The sequence below is a fragment of the Engystomops pustulosus genome, chromosome 3 (genome assembly GCF_040894005.1).
Source record: "Engystomops pustulosus chromosome 3, aEngPut4.maternal, whole genome shotgun sequence".
Lineage (NCBI taxonomy): Eukaryota > Metazoa > Chordata > Amphibia > Anura > Leptodactylidae > Engystomops > Engystomops pustulosus.
The window spans coordinates 198,876,607-198,896,736 of NC_092413.1; the positions used below are offsets into that span (position 1 = coordinate 198,876,607).

General features: G+C 41.9%; 1 protein-coding gene across 2 annotated transcripts in view; it reads left to right on the plus strand.

Moving 5' to 3' along the window:
- LOC140122554 (isoamyl acetate-hydrolyzing esterase 1 homolog) overlaps positions 1 to 18,481 on the plus strand; it is a 92,108-nt gene extending 73,627 nt beyond the window's left edge. Inside the window, exons 1-7 of one of the 2 annotated variants that reach the window (XM_072143552.1) lie at positions 3,344 to 3,452; positions 10,310 to 10,378; positions 12,189 to 12,241; positions 13,737 to 13,885; positions 15,072 to 15,233; positions 16,171 to 16,292; positions 17,925 to 18,481. In XM_072143552.1, coding sequence (XP_071999653.1) covers positions 10,319 to 10,378; positions 12,189 to 12,241; positions 13,737 to 13,885; positions 15,072 to 15,233; positions 16,171 to 16,292; positions 17,925 to 18,104 — 726 coding nt within the window. In that variant the 5' untranslated portion in view covers positions 3,344 to 3,452; positions 10,310 to 10,318 and the 3' untranslated portion in view covers positions 18,105 to 18,481. Of the gene's footprint in view, positions 1 to 3,343; positions 3,453 to 10,309; positions 10,379 to 12,188; positions 12,242 to 13,736; positions 13,886 to 15,071; positions 15,234 to 16,170; positions 16,293 to 17,924 lie in introns of those variants that run through there. The other variant, XM_072143553.1, reaches the window with a different exon arrangement.
- Positions 18,482 to 20,130: the final 1,649 nt, after the last annotated feature.

Sequence of the window (20,130 nt, forward strand, 5' to 3'; positions counted from 1 at the left end):
ATCCCTATGTGCTATGAAATGCTGTGTGCTTACAATGTGCTTAGATTATAAGTGTCTAGGGTGTATCTACACTTGCATTTAGCATATGAAGATTCTACTAGCATTTGGCACAAAGAAAAAGAGATGAGACAGATAAGTGTCATTAGATGGTTATAAGACACAATGACACCCTCAGCTCTGCTACCTCACCTTACAGTCACAGTCAGTACAACCGTCTCCTCTGTTGCTGGACAGGAATTGTCTCTGTAGTGCTCTCTGCCTTCTGCCCTCCGCCTGCAGTACAATAGAAGCTCTTCATGCCAGAGGAATCTGAATTACCACAATCAGGAGTTTATGGTCGTATCCAGGGACAACCAAAATATAAATATCAGGACTGATAGACCGGTTGGAATTAGATCTGTGAAATGCTGTAGAGATTGTGTTATTTTGTGATTCTGAGAATATTTAAAGAACCTTGTCTTCATGGGAATAACCCCTTTTAAAGGGTTTGTCCCAAGTTTTCAAGTTATATCCCTATACTTATAGGATAGGGGATAACAAGTGATTGGTAAAGGTCCAGCTGCTGGAACCCCCAAAAATTAAAAAAACAGGACAACAAGCATTCCAGTGAATGGGAGTCCTATTCCCAATAATGGAAGTGGGGAAGGTTAAACGTGTTCTGCCGCTCCAATCACTGCACAAGTGTTGAGGAAGTACAAAGGGGTATAGACAGTATAACAGTTCGTAAAGCCAGATCAATGGGAAACTAGGGTAGCCCCTCATTTGCATAATTTGAAAAGTTAACCTTAGAAGGAAGGAGGCCATGAATAGCATACATAAGAAGATTACCACAGTCATGGTGCCTGGATCTAGGAGTAAGAGCACCTGGTTTATCATGATGGATTAAATTTTTTTAAACATTTTTTATTGAAAAAATATAAAGTATATGCAACACCAAAATTAGCTGTATATACATCGACCAGTATGTCAAACATGCATATGAATATTCATGCGTACAGTCAATACAATGTACATATTGTTGACTCAGTATGTCTAGGCACATATTTGAATTAACAGGCAAAAAGCGGAGTAGAAAGAAAGATGCAGATACATAAACATAATAAAGGTTTCCAGTCACTTGACCTCCGCGTTATCAGAATCTTGCTGTCCGGTACTAGGGTAGAGAAGTCCAGGGGCAGACAGGGTGGAGGACACCGAGGAGGAATAATGAGTCGCACCACTCACTCCAGAGTTTATCAAATTTTTCTGGATGAGAGTGTTGTTTGTATAAAACTGGAAATTGGACTACAGTATTAACCAGGGACTTCCAGTGAGAGGTCCTGGGAGAATCTATGTATCTATTTCTCCCTGTCTCTCTCTCTATCACTCTCTTACTCTGCCTGTCTGTCTCTCACTCGCTTACTCTCCCTTCCTGTTTCTCACTCGCTTACTCTCCCTTCCTGTCTCTCATCACTCTCCCTTCCAGTCTCTCTTATCACTCTCCCTTCCTGTCTCTCTTATCACTCTCCCTTCCTGTCTCTCCATCACTCTCCCTTCCTGTCTCTTCATCACTCTCCCTTCCTGTCTCTTCATCACTCTCCCTTCCTGTCTCTCTTATCACTCTCCCTTCCTGTCTCTCCTATCACTCTCCCTTCCTGTCTCTCCTATCACTCTCCCTTCCTGTCTCTCCTATCACTCTCCCTTCCTGTCTCTCCATCACTCTCCCTTCCTGTCTCTCTGTCCCTATCCATATTACCTCACACATAAGCGTCTTATACACATTGCCTATAGTAACCAATCAGCGCTCATATTAATGACCTATAGCAACATGTTAACCAATCACGGATTTTGGAAAGTGCAGGGTGAAAATTTAGATTGAAAACCTAGTCTATGGCTTTCCCTGAGTCACAGAGAGCGACTATGCAAAATTTGGAGATTGTAAACACAACGATGCAGGTGACCTGAATATTTGTTCTTTATAACTGCCCGTACTGGTGACTCGTCAGGAGTGTCTGGGTGGGGCAAATATATAACCCAGGACTTGTCCCAGTTACTGCATAGGCCAAACATGGTGCTAAAATTACAAATCCGTTGCATGGCTCAATCCAGAGATTGCACTCTATGCCAATGACCTCTTACTTTACATGTCTGAGCAAAGTGGTCCCCAACTCCACCACGCCGAAACCCAATGTATCTCATCTGCCAGGCTCTGGACTGCAAGGGGTTCCACTGCCAGGGCAAATAACAATGGTAAGAGAGGACACCCATGACGAGTCCAGCTCAAAACGGTTCCAGTGTTGCCCATTCGAGGCTATATAGGCAGTTGGGTATTTATAAAGGATAGACACCCATCTAATGGGCCAAACCCCAATCTGCAGCAGGAAATCACACTCAATGGAGTCAAAACCCTTGGCTGCATCCAGCAAAGCCCAGTCCTCCTTCTTCTCCCGTCCCATCTGTAGGAGTATCTGGGTTCTCCTTAAATTGTCCACTGTGCTCCGACTCGGAATGAATCCGGATTGGTCTCTATGTATAAGTGCTACAATCACCGTATTCAGTCTGGATGCTAATACTGTGATGAGAATTTCTGTATGATGCTAGGACTCCGATGCTATGTACTGTGGCCAGTCTGTGAGATCTGGGTCCTGTATGAAAAGAACAGAACATGTTTATGAGCCATAGTGTGGATACGCTGCAAAGATTCCTTAACCTATCGGTGGAATCGCATGTTCTGCCTGTGGATATTAACCCAGATCTCATTGAACGGCCGGCAATGCACAGCATAGGAGTCCTTGCATCATACAAAAATGTGATGCAAGGACTCCCTGCCTACCAGCCAAAAGTGCGACATGCCCCAGGAAAAATTGGATCCGTTATTTATCTGTTTTTTTTTTTTTTTTTTTTTAAATAATTTTTATTAGTTTTATCAAAAAAACAACATAACATGTATTCCAGTGTTGTACAGTGTCATATATATCAGATAACAAGATTTTGTAGATCTTATGATTACTTTATCTTCTTGTCTTCTCGTAAACGGTTAGACGGAAACTTACACATGTGGTTTTTACATAACGTTGAGGAGAGGAGAATCGCCTAATTACATCGCCGTTAACATTTGCGTCTTCTAAATAGCAATGTAATTTTGCAAATCTCTTCTCCTCAGGGTGCGGTCACACGTTCAATTTTTTTTTTTTTTGCATAAATCTTTTTATTCGCTTTTTTAGTAAAGACACAAAAGTGAAAGATACAATTTGTATCTTTTATGAATAATTGCTTATATATGTGCAGAAATCTCTCACTTGATGGGGAGGAGAAGGGGAGGGCAGAGGAAGGTGTCTTTACTGAGAACATGTGATCCTCCTCCAGTATAAAGCAAGGTGTATATATGCAAAGAAAAAACATATGACTAACATTGTCTAGTCACCGACAGCAACTTGTAACTGAAGAACTAAAGAACTAGGTCCAGTCAACAGGTCAGTCTACAAGATCCAGTCCATCAAGTAACTAAAGAGAGGAAAAGGGGGGGGGGTAGCTCCTTATAAATGTATATATATAGTTATACAGGGCAGTTAAGTCGTCTAGTCTCAAACCATGACTCTCCCTAGGTGGGGTCTGTGACGGAGACCCAGAAAGGAACCGGGGGGGGATTTATCTTTTTTTTGTGCCTTTTTAACGTTTTTGCGCCTACAAGTTCTGCATGTTAGCTTTTTTAAGTGTTGCACCTGATTTCTCATTAGTTTCCATCTGTTTGATATATGAAAATGTTGCAATTTTAGCACAAATCCGTAAAACATAAAAACGGTCTCACAAGGTCGCAAAAACGCTCCAGTTCACTACTGGCATCTTACATAGCAAACAACGTCATCAGTTCCAGGGCTGTTTTTAGGTTAAAAAGATTATTATTAGGTTACTATCATTTTTTGGATTTCCTAAAGGATTTGGCATAGCTGCTGCTGAATCTCTTGTATGATAACATTTCTTATGTAAATTTCCTTGGCCGAGGCATTTTGTCAGTCACATGTATTGAGCCTGGACTGTTTGTAGCATTGTCATGTTATGTAGCTGCAGAATGATGTATTCGTTTCTAACATCTGTTGTTCTAATTTTCTTTGCCCTTGCCTTCTGGAGACGGCTTTGTGACATTTTTCAGTAGCTTGAGACATTTCTACGACATTTGACAAAAAGTCCCCAAAAAGGGGGAACACAAACCAAAAAAACTGATAAATATTGCTGGGGGAAAAAAAACACATAAATAGGTGCAAAAAAGCACCAGGCTAAAGAAAACTTCCATAAATGTCCCCCATGTAGAAATCTGATTCCCAGCCTCTGATATAAGCTGGGGTGGCTCTAATTTCCTGGGACAAAACACATTCATACACATGTAGTGCGATCTAGCATAAAGTTTCATAAAGTTTGGTTGTGTCTAAGTTTTTATAAACAATTAAGTGTACATAGAGTATATTGTAAGTTATCTATCGATGCCTGGAAGTCTTTTCTATGGTATCTTAACTTGTTTTTGTGCTTCCATCCACTCCCGAACTTCAAAAACCTATAACTTTTTATAGAGTTTGTATGTTCGCTACTGATTTGCGTGGGTTTCCTCCCACACTTCAAAACATACTGGTAGGTGATTAGATTGTGAGCCCCATGGGGACAGGGATGATATGACAAGCTCTGTGCAGCGCTGTGTAATCTGTGTGCGCTATATAAATACATTTTAATAAATAATTAAGTTAAACACCCTTCACCCGTTTGGCCTGAACGAGGTCATTGAATCAGTCTAATATAAACATATAATAATAACAATCAACATCTCATATTCTATTTTATTATATTCTATATAATAATAACAATTCACATTTCAATAATCAACATCTCATATTCCCCTAAAGCAGAGGTGGCGAACCTATGGCACGGGTGCCAGAGGTGGCACTCTGAGCCCTTTCTGTGGGCACCCAGCACAGAATTTACCAGATAGGACTCAAGGCTTCTTCCTGCAGTCCAAGACAGCCCAGGGCGCGCCACACTCAGTGCTATTTTAAAGTGACACCTACTTGGCTGCCAGGACTACAGGAGGAGTGAGAAGGTGTGGACAGAGATGGATCGTTGGAGCTCCTGCTTTGGGTCCCCTGATTCTTCCTCTTCAGGGGACCCTGGAGGGAAGCTACAATCCAAATATCTCCTGACTTCTATTGTATTGGTGTCCTCAGGACACCAATATGATTGAAACTTGTGATACAGCAGAGATCAATAGGTTACTGCTTAAAGGACACCTGTCATCAAGTCTGTGTCACTAGTCCTGTCACCTCTACCTGTTGGAGCAGCTCACAAGGATCACATCCCAGCCTTTATCTAGTTATTTCATACATTAATCATTGTAAAATCATCTATTCTTTATCATGTAAATGAGGCTGGTCACATGGTCAGAGGCAGTGATGTCACCGCTGTTACCCCTCCCCTCTCCTCCCCCTGCTCATGTCTGTGTGTAATGTATAGTAAAGCATGGCTAGTGTGTGCGCTGCATCTGCTGACATGCTGCATCCTCCTAATATACAGGTGAGAGACACAGACATCAGCTACACATGAATCTGACATGTTCTGCTGTAACATGGCTGCCTGGAGCTGCTGTATCTCTCCTATACAGACACACATGCACACATGCACACACAGGCTGCAGGGGGCACCAGCACCAGGAAGCACATCATTATACAGCCTCACACCATTATACAGGCTGTCAGTCATGCACTGGGGTGTGGCTGTGCCTCCCACTCATGAATAGAGTGGACAGCTTGAATATGCTAATGCTTCACTGGACATTTCACAGGTCATTTGCATACAGCTTTAGGACCTCATTGCTTAGGTTTACAGGCATGTAGAGGGACAATGAAGGGATAGAGGCAATGCTCTCTAATGGCAGAATATGAAAATATATTTAGATTAGGGGGTTATTTTGCATGACGGGTTCTCTTTAAATTGTCATTTTGGCACTTTGCGACATAAAAGTGGGTTTTGGTTGTATTTTGGGCACTCTGTATCTAAAAGGTTCGCCATCACTGCCCTATAGCAATTTACCTATTAGCACTCACCTAACAAAACATTACTGTATTACCGCTGCATGGCTGTATCTGCTGTCACCACTGATACTACTACATAACTAAAATCCACCACGAGCCATCATATTCAACATCTAGTATGGATCCCTTTTTAGGCACATTGGGGGTCATTTACTAAGGGCCCGATTCACGTTTTCCCGACGTGTTACCCGAATATTTCCAATTTGCGCCAATTTCCCCTGAATTGCCCTGGGATTTTGCCGCACGCGATCGGATTGTGGCGCATCGGCGCTGGCATGCACGCGACGGAAATCGGGGGGGGGGGGGCGTGGCCGAACGAAAACCCGACGGATTCGGAAAAACCGCCGCATTTAAAAAAAAAAATCTGGCGCGGAGCTTGCACTTACCTTCACTCAGCCCGGCTCGGTGTATTCCAGTGCGTTCCAGGGAACTTCAGTGCAGCAGCGCCACCTGGTTGACGTCGGAGGAACTGCCTTAATAAATCCCGGCCGGACACGAATCCAGCGCAGAGAACGCGCCGCTGGATCGCGAATGGACCGGGTAAGTAAATCTGCCCCATTGTCTTGGAACTAATATGCTTAGCTTTTAAAGATGTGTTCCGAACAGAATATCGTACTGAACTCCGGTGAACCCTTGAGTCACGGAGAAATTTAAAGACATCGTATTTTTATATAGTAGTCTGATTAATTGGTCCTTCTGTGTCCTTTCCATCTGCTATTAATCCTTTGTACTTGTTTTTTATGTATTTTAACATTGTATTGAATATACGTCTTTCCAATCCGGTAACTGTTTGAACCGGATGTGATTTCTGAGTACCGGAGACTATATTTCCGGTGTAAATGTATTTATACTGAACAACACAATGTAAGATTATGTTTTCGCTTAAAGAAGGTTCTAGTACAGAACCGAAACGCGTCACGATTTTTATTCATGTTTTATTCATTTTTATTAAATAAAGCACGAGATTAATTTTAAGATCGGAACTTCGAGATATCCTTTTTTGGAGCGCTATAACCAACAAGCTTGGAATATCAGCAGTAATTTCCTTCATCTTCATATAAATAAAGGAATTATTATTATTAAAAATTACAAAAAAACATTCTTCATTTTGCCATCTTCTGGCGCTAATAACTTTTTCATACTTCAGTGTACGGAGCTGTGGGTGGTGTCATTTTTTGCGAGATGTGATGACGTTTTCAGTGCTAATATTTTGTGGACTGTGAGAACTTTGGATGTTGCAAAATGGTGAAAATTTCTGACTTTGGACGCTATTTTCCGTTAAAGGGTTACATGCCGAGAATAACCGTTATTAAATTGATCGGACATTTTGGGACACTGTGATGTCTAACATGTTTATTATTTTTACTGTTTTATTTATTTATTTTTAACTTTTTTTTATTTATTTTTTTACTATTTTTCAGAGCCCATAGGGTACTTTAACCCTTGGTTGTCTTATTGATCCTACCATATACTGCCTTACATCACATGTCGATCAGGGGTTAATAGAACAGAATGCCAGTAAGACCACATTGTGGCTACATAAGTGGCTTGGTGCGGTTGAACAGAAATGGTATTAGGTTGCCCGGTATAGAGGAGGAGGGTGAGCCTAGGGGGTGGACGTCTGAGGATAGCAAATCAATTACTTAAAGGGGATTTCCCACGAACAAAATAGGGCCTAACTTGCTGATCCGTGGGGGTCTCATCACTGAGACCCCCACAGATCACGAAAAGGAGGGGTCCGATGGGGTCCCACGTACCTCTGTCGGACCCCTCGTCACTCCGTCAGACTAATAGAGCAGACGGCCGCACATGACAGTTCTGCTCCATTAATCTCTATGGAGATGACAGAAATTGCCAAGCGCTGGGATGCCCAGCAATCCCTTTGTTTTTCACAGAGCTCCTGATGGTGAGATGGCTAAGCCAAGGGGACACAGGATGCAAATTTAAGGAGATAGGAACACGTGACAGCTAGTCCCAGGGGGGCTGGAGAACACCAGTACAAGGCCAGAGGGAGGCACCGAGGCTATTCAGCTGAGAACACAACTAGGAAGAAATGCAGCAAAGCACCACAGGCAAGTCATTAAGTACTTGACCCTCAGGCACTGAGGGATAGGGCAAGGTCCAATTTATACCTGCTGGTTGCTCAGGTCACAGGAAATGATGTCATTGCAGGTCCTGCAGAAACCAGAGTAGAGCAAACTGAATGGAAACTCTAGAATGAACTCCAGAAAACACCAACTCCATCACAGGAAAGAAATCCAGGACTAGAACAAGTTTTGGAAAGCATCTGGTCAAAAAGCCAGCGCTGGTTCCTGCACTGCAACTCAACTGGCCAGCGGCCAAGGCGGAGATCTCCTGAAGTGGCAGCGTCCGTCTGAACACGAGATCTGGAGCAGTGAGCAGGATACAGACGCACAGGGCAACAAATGTACACTGTTTGGGAATCCGTCGTGTCCATAAACATTAATGAATATGCTGTAGCACACGTTACTTTTTTGCAGTCAAAAACATGTCCATCAGGCAGATGCAAAAACGTGATGTGGACTAAGCCTATATTAGGAGCATGAATGTTCCTAAATTCAAGATTTAATAAAATCTCATCAATAATCTAAAGCAGAAAATAAGCCCTTATATGTCCAAATTGCCAAAAAAATAAAGATTGTACAGCCCTTAAGAATGACACTACGTAATCTGCTCTGAATGGCGCAGCTTCCCATAAAATGCCCTGGCGTGTGCCCATACAGGAGGTTACCACCACATATGGGGAATTGTTATACTAAGGAGAGATTGAATATCACACTTTGTGGAGTGTTTTGGTATTTTATCTATTGAGAATGTATTTTTCAAAAAATTGGCACATTCATTTAGCCAAAAATTGTGTAACATCTGCAAAACAATTAAAGGGTTAACAAACGTCATAAAAGTTGGGATTTTATTATTATTTAGGCACTAAAAGTGACCTGAAAGCTGAGCAGGTCCCTTGAAAGTCTGATTTTGCTTTTTTTTTTTTAAATGTAAAAAAAAAAAAATGGCACCTTCTAAGCCTCATAACATCCGACAAAAATGAGAGGACGCATAAAAAAACCATGTCGACATAAAGCATTATCAAGTAATTTTGCTTTTAGGGCTGTGTGTTGAAAATTTTGAATTTCAAAAATTGAGAATTTTTGTACATTTTCACCAAATATATATATTTTTTCATAAATAAACGCAAAAATTTGTCAACTAAGATGAAGTACAATGTGTCACAAGCAAACAATCTCAAAACCACTTGTAGATGTTAAAGTGTTTAAAAGTTATAACCACTTATAGTGACACTTGTCACTATGGGCCACGTCAGGAAGGTGAAAAGTGGCTTTGGTCCTGGGTTTAGGAACCCAGGACAACCTTTGGATCACCACTTTGTAGAACCTTTGGATGTACTTCTGATGGTAGATTCCTCATGGTAGGTTTCTAGAGATGGGCGAATCGATTCGAACGAAGTGGAATTCGTTTAGAATTTCAGGAAAACTTCTGTGCGGCACGATCTGAAGTTTACGGTGATTCGTGGGAACAAATTTTTTTTCCCCTTCATTAACAAAATGGCCGCGAGCACAACGTGTTAGATGGGGCAGAGAACTCTGGGAAGAAGAAAGGAGCACCCTTGATCACATGTGCAGACATGTAAGCCAATCAGAGACCGGTAGGTTTATGTGACGTCACAGCCCTATAAAAACAGACGGCCATTTGCAATCCCATCATTTCACACTGCATGTGCTGTCTCTAGCGTCTAGCTGCTTGTACTTAGTAGCTGATGGAGTGATTTTTGCTCAAAGTCTAGGGTGTCCGTTTTGAGGGATCTGTATACCCCAAATTTGAATTCTTTTTTTGTTGCTAAAGTAGATATCAAGAAATCCGTGACTCTGCATGCTCCTCCCATCCCGGAACCAGGAGCCACACCTCCACTTGGATCTATGTCTGCACTGCAGAAGGATCTGATCCATGCGGTATTATTAGTACACGTGTATCCTGAGTGCGGGGGGCTACAGGGATCCGGGGAGCACTAAAACTAGTAACACTTTCTGCTACTTTCCCTCCACATCAAATATATCATAGTTCATATGTAGCTTGTGTGAATATAGAAAGACTACATCTCCCAGCATGCCCCGAGACCCATTTGATGCGCAGGCATGTTTGGAGCCACAATATTGGATCAAGTTTAACTTGATGTGTACTTCTGCTGTAAGTTCTATATCTCTATCATCTCCATCTTCTAGAATTCCTTAATGACCAACATGATGATTTCTTGGCCTCGCATCCTTCTGTTTGGAGATTCAATCACTCAGGTAAGGAGATTTTCCGCTTGCTCGCCTCTGCACACTGAGCGCGCCTGTGGTAAGTGGCTGAAAAGTGCTGAGGTGTCGCTTCTGTGTGTAATCACCATCCTGTCCGAAGAGTGTTATTTATAATCATTAATCCTCACCAAAAAGAGGGAGGATTGTCTGAGCTCAGTCATCCCAGATCCCACAATGCACTGCTCTCTAGTAATGGAAAACCACAGGAAGTAACATCTAAGGCCACGTTCACATATTGCGTTTAGAAAAGCATTTCAAAATGAATTGTCCTGCAACAAAATATACCCTTATTACCAATTATTGATAGATAATACAGTGTTATTTACAGAACTTTATTAGTATCAACTAAAGGTCCTTACCCCTTAACGCAGAATCACTTACCTTAGGGGTTCAAACCTACGTAAGCCTATTAGCATTTTTTTGTGGTCACTGCACTTTCTGTTCTCAGAAACAATTCACAAATCATCTAGATGGAAAAATCTAGCAGTTCATCAACTGCTCATCCAACTACATCAGTGGTGGCGAACCTATGGCACAGGTGCCGGAGGTGGCACTCAGAGCCCTCTCTATGGGCACCCTCACCGTCACTCGAGTGCAGAGTTCACCAGACAGGACTCAAGGCCTTTTGCAGTCCCAGGCAGCCCAAGACCCTAGAAGGAAACTACAATGATAATCCAAACTTCTTCTCCTTTCTACTGTATTGGTGTCCTCAGGTGCCTGTACAATTTAAACCTGTGACAGAGCAGGGAGTAATAAGTTTCTGCTTAAATTGTCGAATTGGCACTTTGCAAAAAATACGTGGGTTTTGGTTGTAATTTGGGCACTCGGTGTCTAAAAGGTTTGCCATCACTGAACTACATGGTCTATGGGGCCATCTGTAAATGTCAAATGTACATGTCCTGCATGTATCGCTTCCCCGATCAGGTCCGCCGGAGTTCACTTGCGAGACAATTTGAAAGTTAAATCCCGCGCCCAGTCCGAATCAGTTGGATCGTCCGGCGCCCCCCCCCAATTTGTGTTGCATGAAAGCAGGCGCAGCTGTGCCACAAGCCAATCGCATGCAACACAATCCCAAATTAAATACCTGTCTAAAACACGTAATCCCAAAAAAAGTCAGAAAGTCCAACAAAGGTTATTTAATCTCATGCAGATAGTCAGGGAGTATCATGGTGTACTCAGTCAGTAATTTCACCCTTCCCGCACCAGGACATGTCAGCATGCATTTGCAGAATCATTATTCTTATATGCAGTATAAGGTCTCATTCACCCAGCAGCTATAGAGGCCGTGATCTGGTCGCCTAATTTAGACTTTGCATTAAACCTCTATGGCTCCAGGTCAAGGCTGGAGTTGGGCAGACGCTATTCAATCTATGGAGGGAGGAGGGGTGACGAGCACCGTAAGAATAGCTCCTCCCCGCTGTTCTTGAATTACATTTATAAATACAATTCAAATGCAACATGTGAATTGCGGCCTTATTTTATATGTGAGCAGTGTAGAAGTCCATCCCTGTATATACCTTGAGTTTATATGGGGGGTAAACATATGGATAAGTTCTACACTGATTTTGCTTTCAATATCAACTAAAGTCATATTGCAGCGTTATATGTCATTATTTAAATACTCATTGAAGCAACGTGACATCATGTTAGCTTATCATAAGTCACTGTGTACTCTTGGCGTTGCAAAATTTCCTCATAAATATTTTACTTTTGGATATCTATAAATGCAGGGCTTGATCTATTCCTCCATTTTTAAAAAATCTATTTAAAGTTGATATGATTCATTTTTAATATTTTGTAGTTCTCCTTTGAAGCGAATGGTTGGGGACTAGGACTGGCTGAGAAGCTTGTAAGGTGAGTGTAGCAGGACTGGAGGATGGGGGTGTATATCACTTGATATCCCCTTAGTGATGTATATTTACCTGCTCAGTTTTTCCTACATAGGTGTACGTATTAGACAAATGCTGGAAGTCTTTTCTAAATATTGTATTGTGTTTCCTACCCTTAAAGGGGTTTTCTGATTAACCCTTTTCTTGGATAAGGACCCTCAGGATCTTGATGCAATCACGTGAATGGGGGCCTGCAAGTCTCCTACATTGTGAATGTAGCCCTCCATTCACTACTGTAGGACCACAGGAAACAGCTTCTCTGTTATTATTATTAACCTTGTCTCTTGTAGGAATCCCCTTTAACACCTTACCGAAATGTCGCGTAGCTGTGGGTGAATGGAGAGGGCTCACGGCTGCATATTGCAGCAAACACTTACCGGTAACACCCACAATCTAGCTAGCACCGATCGCAAGTGTTGACCTGTCCATCACCGCCAACAAAGCTGTCGGTGGCTTGGTGAAGATCGTTGCTCCCCGTGACATCATTGGGGAGCGGCGATTGGTCGCCATGACAGCCTCGGGTCTTACAAAGACCCTAGGCTGTCTAAGTTTAACCTATTCATTACAATGTCCTATTTGCACATTGTAATGAATAAGGAGGAAAATCTCCCATATACTGCCATAGCAGTCTATGGTAGGATCAATCAGACAACCTAGGGTTAAAGTACCCTAGGGGGGTCTGAAAAATAGTAAAAAAAATAAATAATAGAAGTAAAAAAAAAAAATGATATATTTAAAAAAAAAAATCCCTAGAAGTCATTTAAATATAAATAAACAGTAAAAATCATAAACACATTAGGTATCACTGTATCCGAAAATGCCTGATATATCAAAATATATATATATATTTTACTGCGTTTAACCGTAACAGAAAATATCGCCCAGAGTCAAAAATCGCACTTTATGCCATTTTGAAAAATATAAAAAATAAAATAAAAAGTGATAAAAAAATAAAGTCCTAAAGTCCTAAAAATAGAAGCATTGAAAACGTCAACAAAAGTCGCAAAAAATGACACCACCCACAGCTCCGTAGACTGAAGTAAATTTTTTTTTGTACAGGAAGTTTTCATTTTGTAAATGTTTGAAAACATTATAAAACATGTACAAATTTGGTATCCCCATGATCGCACCGGCCCAAAGAATAAAATAGACACGTCATTTGGGGCCCAAAGCCCACAAGAAAACGGTGCAAATGCGTTTTTCACAAATTTCACTGCATTTGGAATTTTTTTCCTGCTTCCCAGTACATGATATGGAATATTTAATACCATCACTATGAAGTGCAATTTGTTACATAGGAAAAAAGCCCTCACCCAGCTCTATACATGGAAAAATGTAAAAGTTAGAGATTTTTGAAGGTGGGGAGTGAAAAACAAAAACGCAAAAACGAAAAAGGGCCTCGGCATTAAGAGGTTAATCCTTGCCCTATCCCCTGTAATCTGGTTTCTTTCTTTTCCCAGAAAATGTGATGTCCTCAACCGTGGCCTGTCAGGATACAACAGCAGATGGGGGAAACTCATCCTACCGAAACTCATCCCTGATAGTTCCCACGCTGAAAACATGGCTGCCGTTACTATTTTCTTTGGTGCTAATGACAGTTCCCTTAAAGGTAACTTCACTTGTTCATTATTAGAAGGATTTTGTTATTGGAACAACCTACCTCTGTTAATATTAAATATTTCAATTTAAGGTAATGTGAATGTACAGCGGTGGAAGATTCATGAATGTTGCCAGATGCTTGTTAAATTTGGCTGTTGTGGGGGCTCCATTCAGGGTCGGCCCCAGGTTTTAGTAGGCCCATGGGTGACAGAGCCTCAGTGGGCCCCTTTGCAGTGAAGCTAAAACAGTCTCCTATTCCCTAAAATATTTCCTAGTTTATCATACCAAACATTTGGTAATATTTTATATGAAGCCCCCTCACCCCCTATGGATTCCTTATGTTCAGTCTTATGCGGGCCCCCCAGCAGCACTGGGCCCAGGTATACCGAGTGCTGGCGTCGGCCCCTGGCTCCATTGGTGGAAATCCATGCAAGTTAAATTGGGGTACAATAAGTCTACCCTGGCCCTATACTCCTACACCCCAGCAGCTGGTCCAGTTCACTATAAACCTAGTACTTAGCAGCTCTGGTAATACCAGTCCTGGATAATCCACCTCATATCTTGTTAAATTTATCCGTATACACCCATTGTTCCAAAATCTCTCTTAATTTTGCTATAACTTTTAAGTGGGCAGAGACTTCCTGTTCTGCCCTGATGCTGAGTCATTAAAGGGGTTGTCCACTTTACCTCATGTTTTTTGTAATGTGTGTTTAAGTGTGAGGACAGGATATTAGGTAATTTACCATTGTACATCTAGTAATAGTTCTGCTCCGCTTTCTTGATATATAAAGTGAAGCCTCCTGTCTTTTACCTCATCAGCCAGAGATTACTGTCCATAAAATGGCCGCAGATGCCCTGACAGGAGATTATTCATGGACAGAAAGAGATCACATGACTATTTATCTGCAGCCATTTTATGGACAGGAATCTCTGGCTGATGAGGTAAAAGACAGGAGGGCTGATTGTTAGGGGGAGGAGGGGGATAGAGACATTTTACATTGTACACGATGCACATTCCAGGGTCTCATCCATTATTATCATCGAATTATTCATCCCTCCAGCCTCTGCCCAAGAAACTTCCTTCACAAGTAATGAGTATGCCCCCTGCTGGGCACAAAGCCTGTCCGCTCTGCGCCACACTGAGAGCGCCGCACAATTACTTCTCATTTTCTTATACTTTCCCTCCGTTTACACAGATCTAAACCCTCAGCAGCACGTCCCGCTGGAGGAATACGCCGACAATCTCCGGAGCATGGTGCAGTACCTGAAGAGCGTCAACATCCAGCAGGAGAAAATCGTATTGATCACACCGCCCCCGCTTCTCGAGCCGGCTTGGGAGAAGCGGTGCAACTTCATCAGTATAACATCAAGATAACATACCGACTATTTTACAAATCACCTTCCCCTATATAATACATACATATGCCAGGAATGATTGTTTTACTAAAATGATTCTTTCAGTAGCGGATCAATGTCCCATGGAAAGGCAGACACTCCCAGCATCATAGATGACTAATGCAGAGGCTCCCAGCATCATAGACGACTAATGCAGAGGCTCCCAGCATCATAGATGACTAATGCAGAGGCTCCCAGCATCATAGATGACTAATGCAGAGGCTCCCAGCATCATAGATGACTAATGCAGAGGCTCCCAGCATCATAGATGACTAATGCAGAGGCTCCCAGCATCATAGATGACTAATGCAGAGGCTCCCAGCATCATAGATGACTAATGCAGAGGCTCCCAGCATCATAGATGACTAATGCAGAGGCTCCCAGCATCATAGATGACTAATGCAGAGGCTCCCAGCATCATAGATGACTAAGGCAGAGGCTCCCAGCATCATAGATGACTAATGCAGAGGCTCCCAGCATCATAGATGACTAATGCAGAGGCTCCCAGCATCATAGATGACTAATGCAGAGGCTCCCAGCATCATAGATGACTAATGCAGAGGCTCCCAGCATCATAGATGACTAATGCAGAGGCTCCCAGCATCATAGATGACTAATGCAGAGGCTCCCAGCATCATAGATGACTAATGCAGAGGCTCCCAGCATCATAGATGACTAATGCAGAGGCTCCCAGCATCATAGATGACTAATGCAGAGGCTCCCAGCATCATAGATGACTAATGCAGAGGCTCCCAGCATCATAGATGACTAATGCAGAGGCTCCCAGCATCATAGATGACTAATGCAGAGGCTCCCAGCATCAAAGACACAAAGTCTGTATATCCCCATGCCCAGCCTTCCAAATGTGTTTACTCTTTGTCCCCATCTCTCATTACGTAGGATCAAAGCTGAATCGTGTAAACTCTGTTACTGGGACATACGCCAAGGCCTGTGTCCAGGTGGGCGCTGAGTGTGGAGTGGATGTGCTGGATTTGTGGACTCTAATGCAGGAAGGCGGCTCGGTAAGAGGAATCATAAACTTATTGCTGAAAATTATTGCAGAATATTGAAATAATATTAAAGGGATTGTTCTAAACTTTATTATTATCCCCTAACCACAGGAAAGCGGATAACAATCTGATCATTTGGGTCCCCATTCATTGGTACTGGAGTGTCAGAGATTGCTGAGCACAGCGCTCTGCAGACAGTGAATGAGAGTAATGGAGATGCCCATTGCTTTGTTCTGCAATTTCAGGCACTGCTATAATATTGAATGGAGCGGCAGTATGTATGTTCGACCTACTGCTCTATCAAATAGTGATTGGTCCGGGTCTTCGCAGTGGAAACCCAACCAATCAGATTGTTACCCACTATTCTGTGTAAATGGGATAATAATACAAACATTAAGTTAAACCTTTACATTAGTATTGCAGTATATTACAGTGAACAAGTGATCACTTGTTCATGTCCCACCCTGGGACAAAATAAAACAGTAACAAAACAAAATAGTTTTAAAAAAAGTGCAAATAAAAAATATTAAAAAAAAGAATAAAAGTCCCCTAATGCCCCAATCCAATATAAAAATCACATACAATATAAAATCACCACAAAACACTAAATAACTACATATTCTGCAACGACCCGTACAATAAAATAAAATTGTATCTGTACCCGTACAGCGAGTGCCGTAAAAAAAAGTTTAAAAATCCCACAAAAAAATTATTTAAAAAAAACAGGATAAAAACAGATCCAAAAGTAACATTTACCCCAACATAATACCAATATAAAGTAAAGCTTTCCGGCAAAAACTGTTACAAAATTTTACAAAACTAAACACAAAAGTTATCATCAAAAATTTTCAACTAATTTGAAGTACAATTAGAAAACTATATCAAATTTCCCTGACTATGTTACAGTTTTTGCCACTGATAATGACATAGGGCAGATATTAAAAATCAGACTTGGTCCGATTTTATATGTGGCTATAACTGTAACATATCCATTTTGATATTGTTTCCTCATCACACATTGTACTTCAAATTAGTGGAAACATTTTGATGATTTCTTTTGTGCTGAAACTGAAATTTTGCAAAAAGTTTGAAAAATTCTCCATTTTCAAAGTCCTAAATTCTCTGCTTTTCAGGAAGATAGTCATAACTTCATACAACTTCCCTTAAGTGAAAAAAAAATAAATTCATGAACACCAAATAAAGTTTATATTGCACCTTGTGCACTTTATCTGTGTTGGGATAAGTTCACACCATAAATTTATGTAGGAGATTTCTTCATCTGCTCCAGAAACATCCTGTGAAACTAGAAAGCTGAGGATTCGCCTCACAGATTGCGGTGACATTATGGATGGTGAAATTCTGCTTACCCATCCAGTTGTGTTGCACTTCCAAGAAATTTGCCCTAGGTAAATTTACCCCCTGGAGACAGGGACGTATGTCCTCATTAAGCCGCCATGTAATCTATATTTTCATAACTCAACATGAATATTTAATCTGGAGGTTTGTTGAAGCCATTTTCTGTACATGGCAGCACAATATGTGGTTTATAGGGTCGGATTTACGGGGGGGGGGGGAGGTGTTACGTTTTTTTAACGGATGTGGCGGTTTTTATGATCTGTAACACGTTCCTTGTGTCGTCTCCAGGACTACTCCGTCTATCTGTCAGATGGCCTCCACTTATCGGATGCAGGAAACAAGTTTGCAGAGACAAAATTGTGGATAATCCTGCAGAAGAAGTTGGGCTCCCTGCCTATGATCTTACCTGATTGCATGGATGTGGATAATAATGACCCAGAATCTTCCCTTTTCAAAATCTGTTTATGAACCAGGTTGTGCCTTAATTCCAGAGATTCTGAGGTTAAAATATGACTGCTTTCTTCCAAAACTAGCGCCACACCTGACCATGGTACTGCAACTCAACTCCATTCATCTCTATGCAGCTGAGTTGCAATACCGGCACACACCATGGTCGGGTGTGGAGCTGTTTTAGGATAATAGCAGCCATGTTTATCAACCTCTTATTAACCTGTTTCATGCTGCATTGATGGACAGAATCATCTTAGTGATTCCATTCATACAACACTGCCACCCCCCCGAGCAGCAGATTCCCTAAGCCTTTCCTCAGCTTCCTCTTTCAAAGGTCAAACACGCTATATTCCTGCCCTTCTTTATCATATCAAGTAACAATAAATCTGGAATATTAATACCTAAAAGACCTCTCAATACATTTACTGAGTTCTATATTTTTTTTCTATGAGATTGTACCACGGCGGTCTCCAAATAGAAATAGCGCCACTTCTCTCCATAGGTTGGGTTGGATATTGCAGTAAGTTCTGCTGAAATTTCCTGCTTTACTATACACAAAATGAGTGAATTACTCCTGGTGCGTGTCCTCTGCATAACATGATAATCCACAGATTCAGGGCTAAATAAGACAATTGTAGCGGGACTGTGATTTGTAGACTGAGCAGGGGCTGCATTTCAAGGACGGAAGACAGTCCCAAGGATGAGACCTGGAGCATTGCAGTGATATATGATACAGGTGGTCCCTTCTTTCCTGAAGAACATCACCACCAAATTAAGGCAATTACAGCATGGAAGCAGGGACTCCTTGCATCATATACATCACTATGGGGCTTGGAGTCCCGTACTCTGCATTGTGGTCGGTCCGTGAAATCCATGCTACAAGTAACAGCCACAGTGCTGAGGATGGGCCTCAAGGTATAATTGTGATATATGAAACATAGCGGGGGGGGGGGGGTTGTTTGACTTCTGCACTTTGATTTATCAATGTTTCCTTTAGATAAATCATACCTTTTTTCACAAATATTTATTGTGCAATTTCTGAAATTGGTGCAATTTTTGGTGCAACCAATACAAAACTGTTGCCAACACCTGGGGAGACTGGAGTGTATTTGCACTTTTTTTTCTTGACTTTTCAGGTGCAAATCAGTGATGCATTATGCTCAACATCTGCCATCAGGTGCCGTTCAAAGATGAAATGGGCGCAAAGCAGCGCACAGGGAGCTTCAGAGAATGCATAAAAATGTGCAAATAAAAAAAAGTTAACAAAAACAATTCATCCGCTGCATAGTCCCTTCTTTCCTGCAGAACATCAGCGCCAAATTGAGATGCTTAGCAGGGAAGAAGGGACTCCTTGTATCATATATCATTATAATGCTTGGGGTCCCATCCTCTGCACTGTGGTCGGTCCTTGATTCACCATGAATGAGCCTTACGCAGCCATGAACTGGTTATTTGTGCTACAGCCTCTGTAAAGTTTCATTTGCAGAGACTGACAACAGTATTTCTGGTGATAAAACAAAAAAAAACCACACACACTGCATAATCATCCCAGTACAAAACCAGTGTAAGGCCCCATTCACAATACTGTATGGGGGACTTATGTACGGCCGTACATATGCCCCCCCATAGACGGCAATGGCTGCACGGAGCGATACGATGCAGCACACGTGACATGTCCTATCTTTCCCCGTGTTATGGGCTGTGCGCCATGGATTGCTATGGAAAGGGGAGGGGTCACCCCACCTCCTCTCTATGGCAACGGACTTTTGCCTACCCAGAGGTAGCTGTGCTGGCATTCATCAGTGTGAATGCGCCCTAAAGCCGTTTTAATCATAAATAGACTCATGGAAGGGTTTCCCTTTAAGAATAAGGGTCAGGATACAAAACAACACTTTGCAGAAAATATTAAATATATACAAAATCTGGAAACACAATCCAGGGAATCCTTGGAGATTGTCTTGAGAGGATTATTGTCATAGCTGAGCGGTGGGAAGGATCAACACTCGGTCTCCTTCTCGCTCCGGGTGACTGGGTGGTCCGTCAG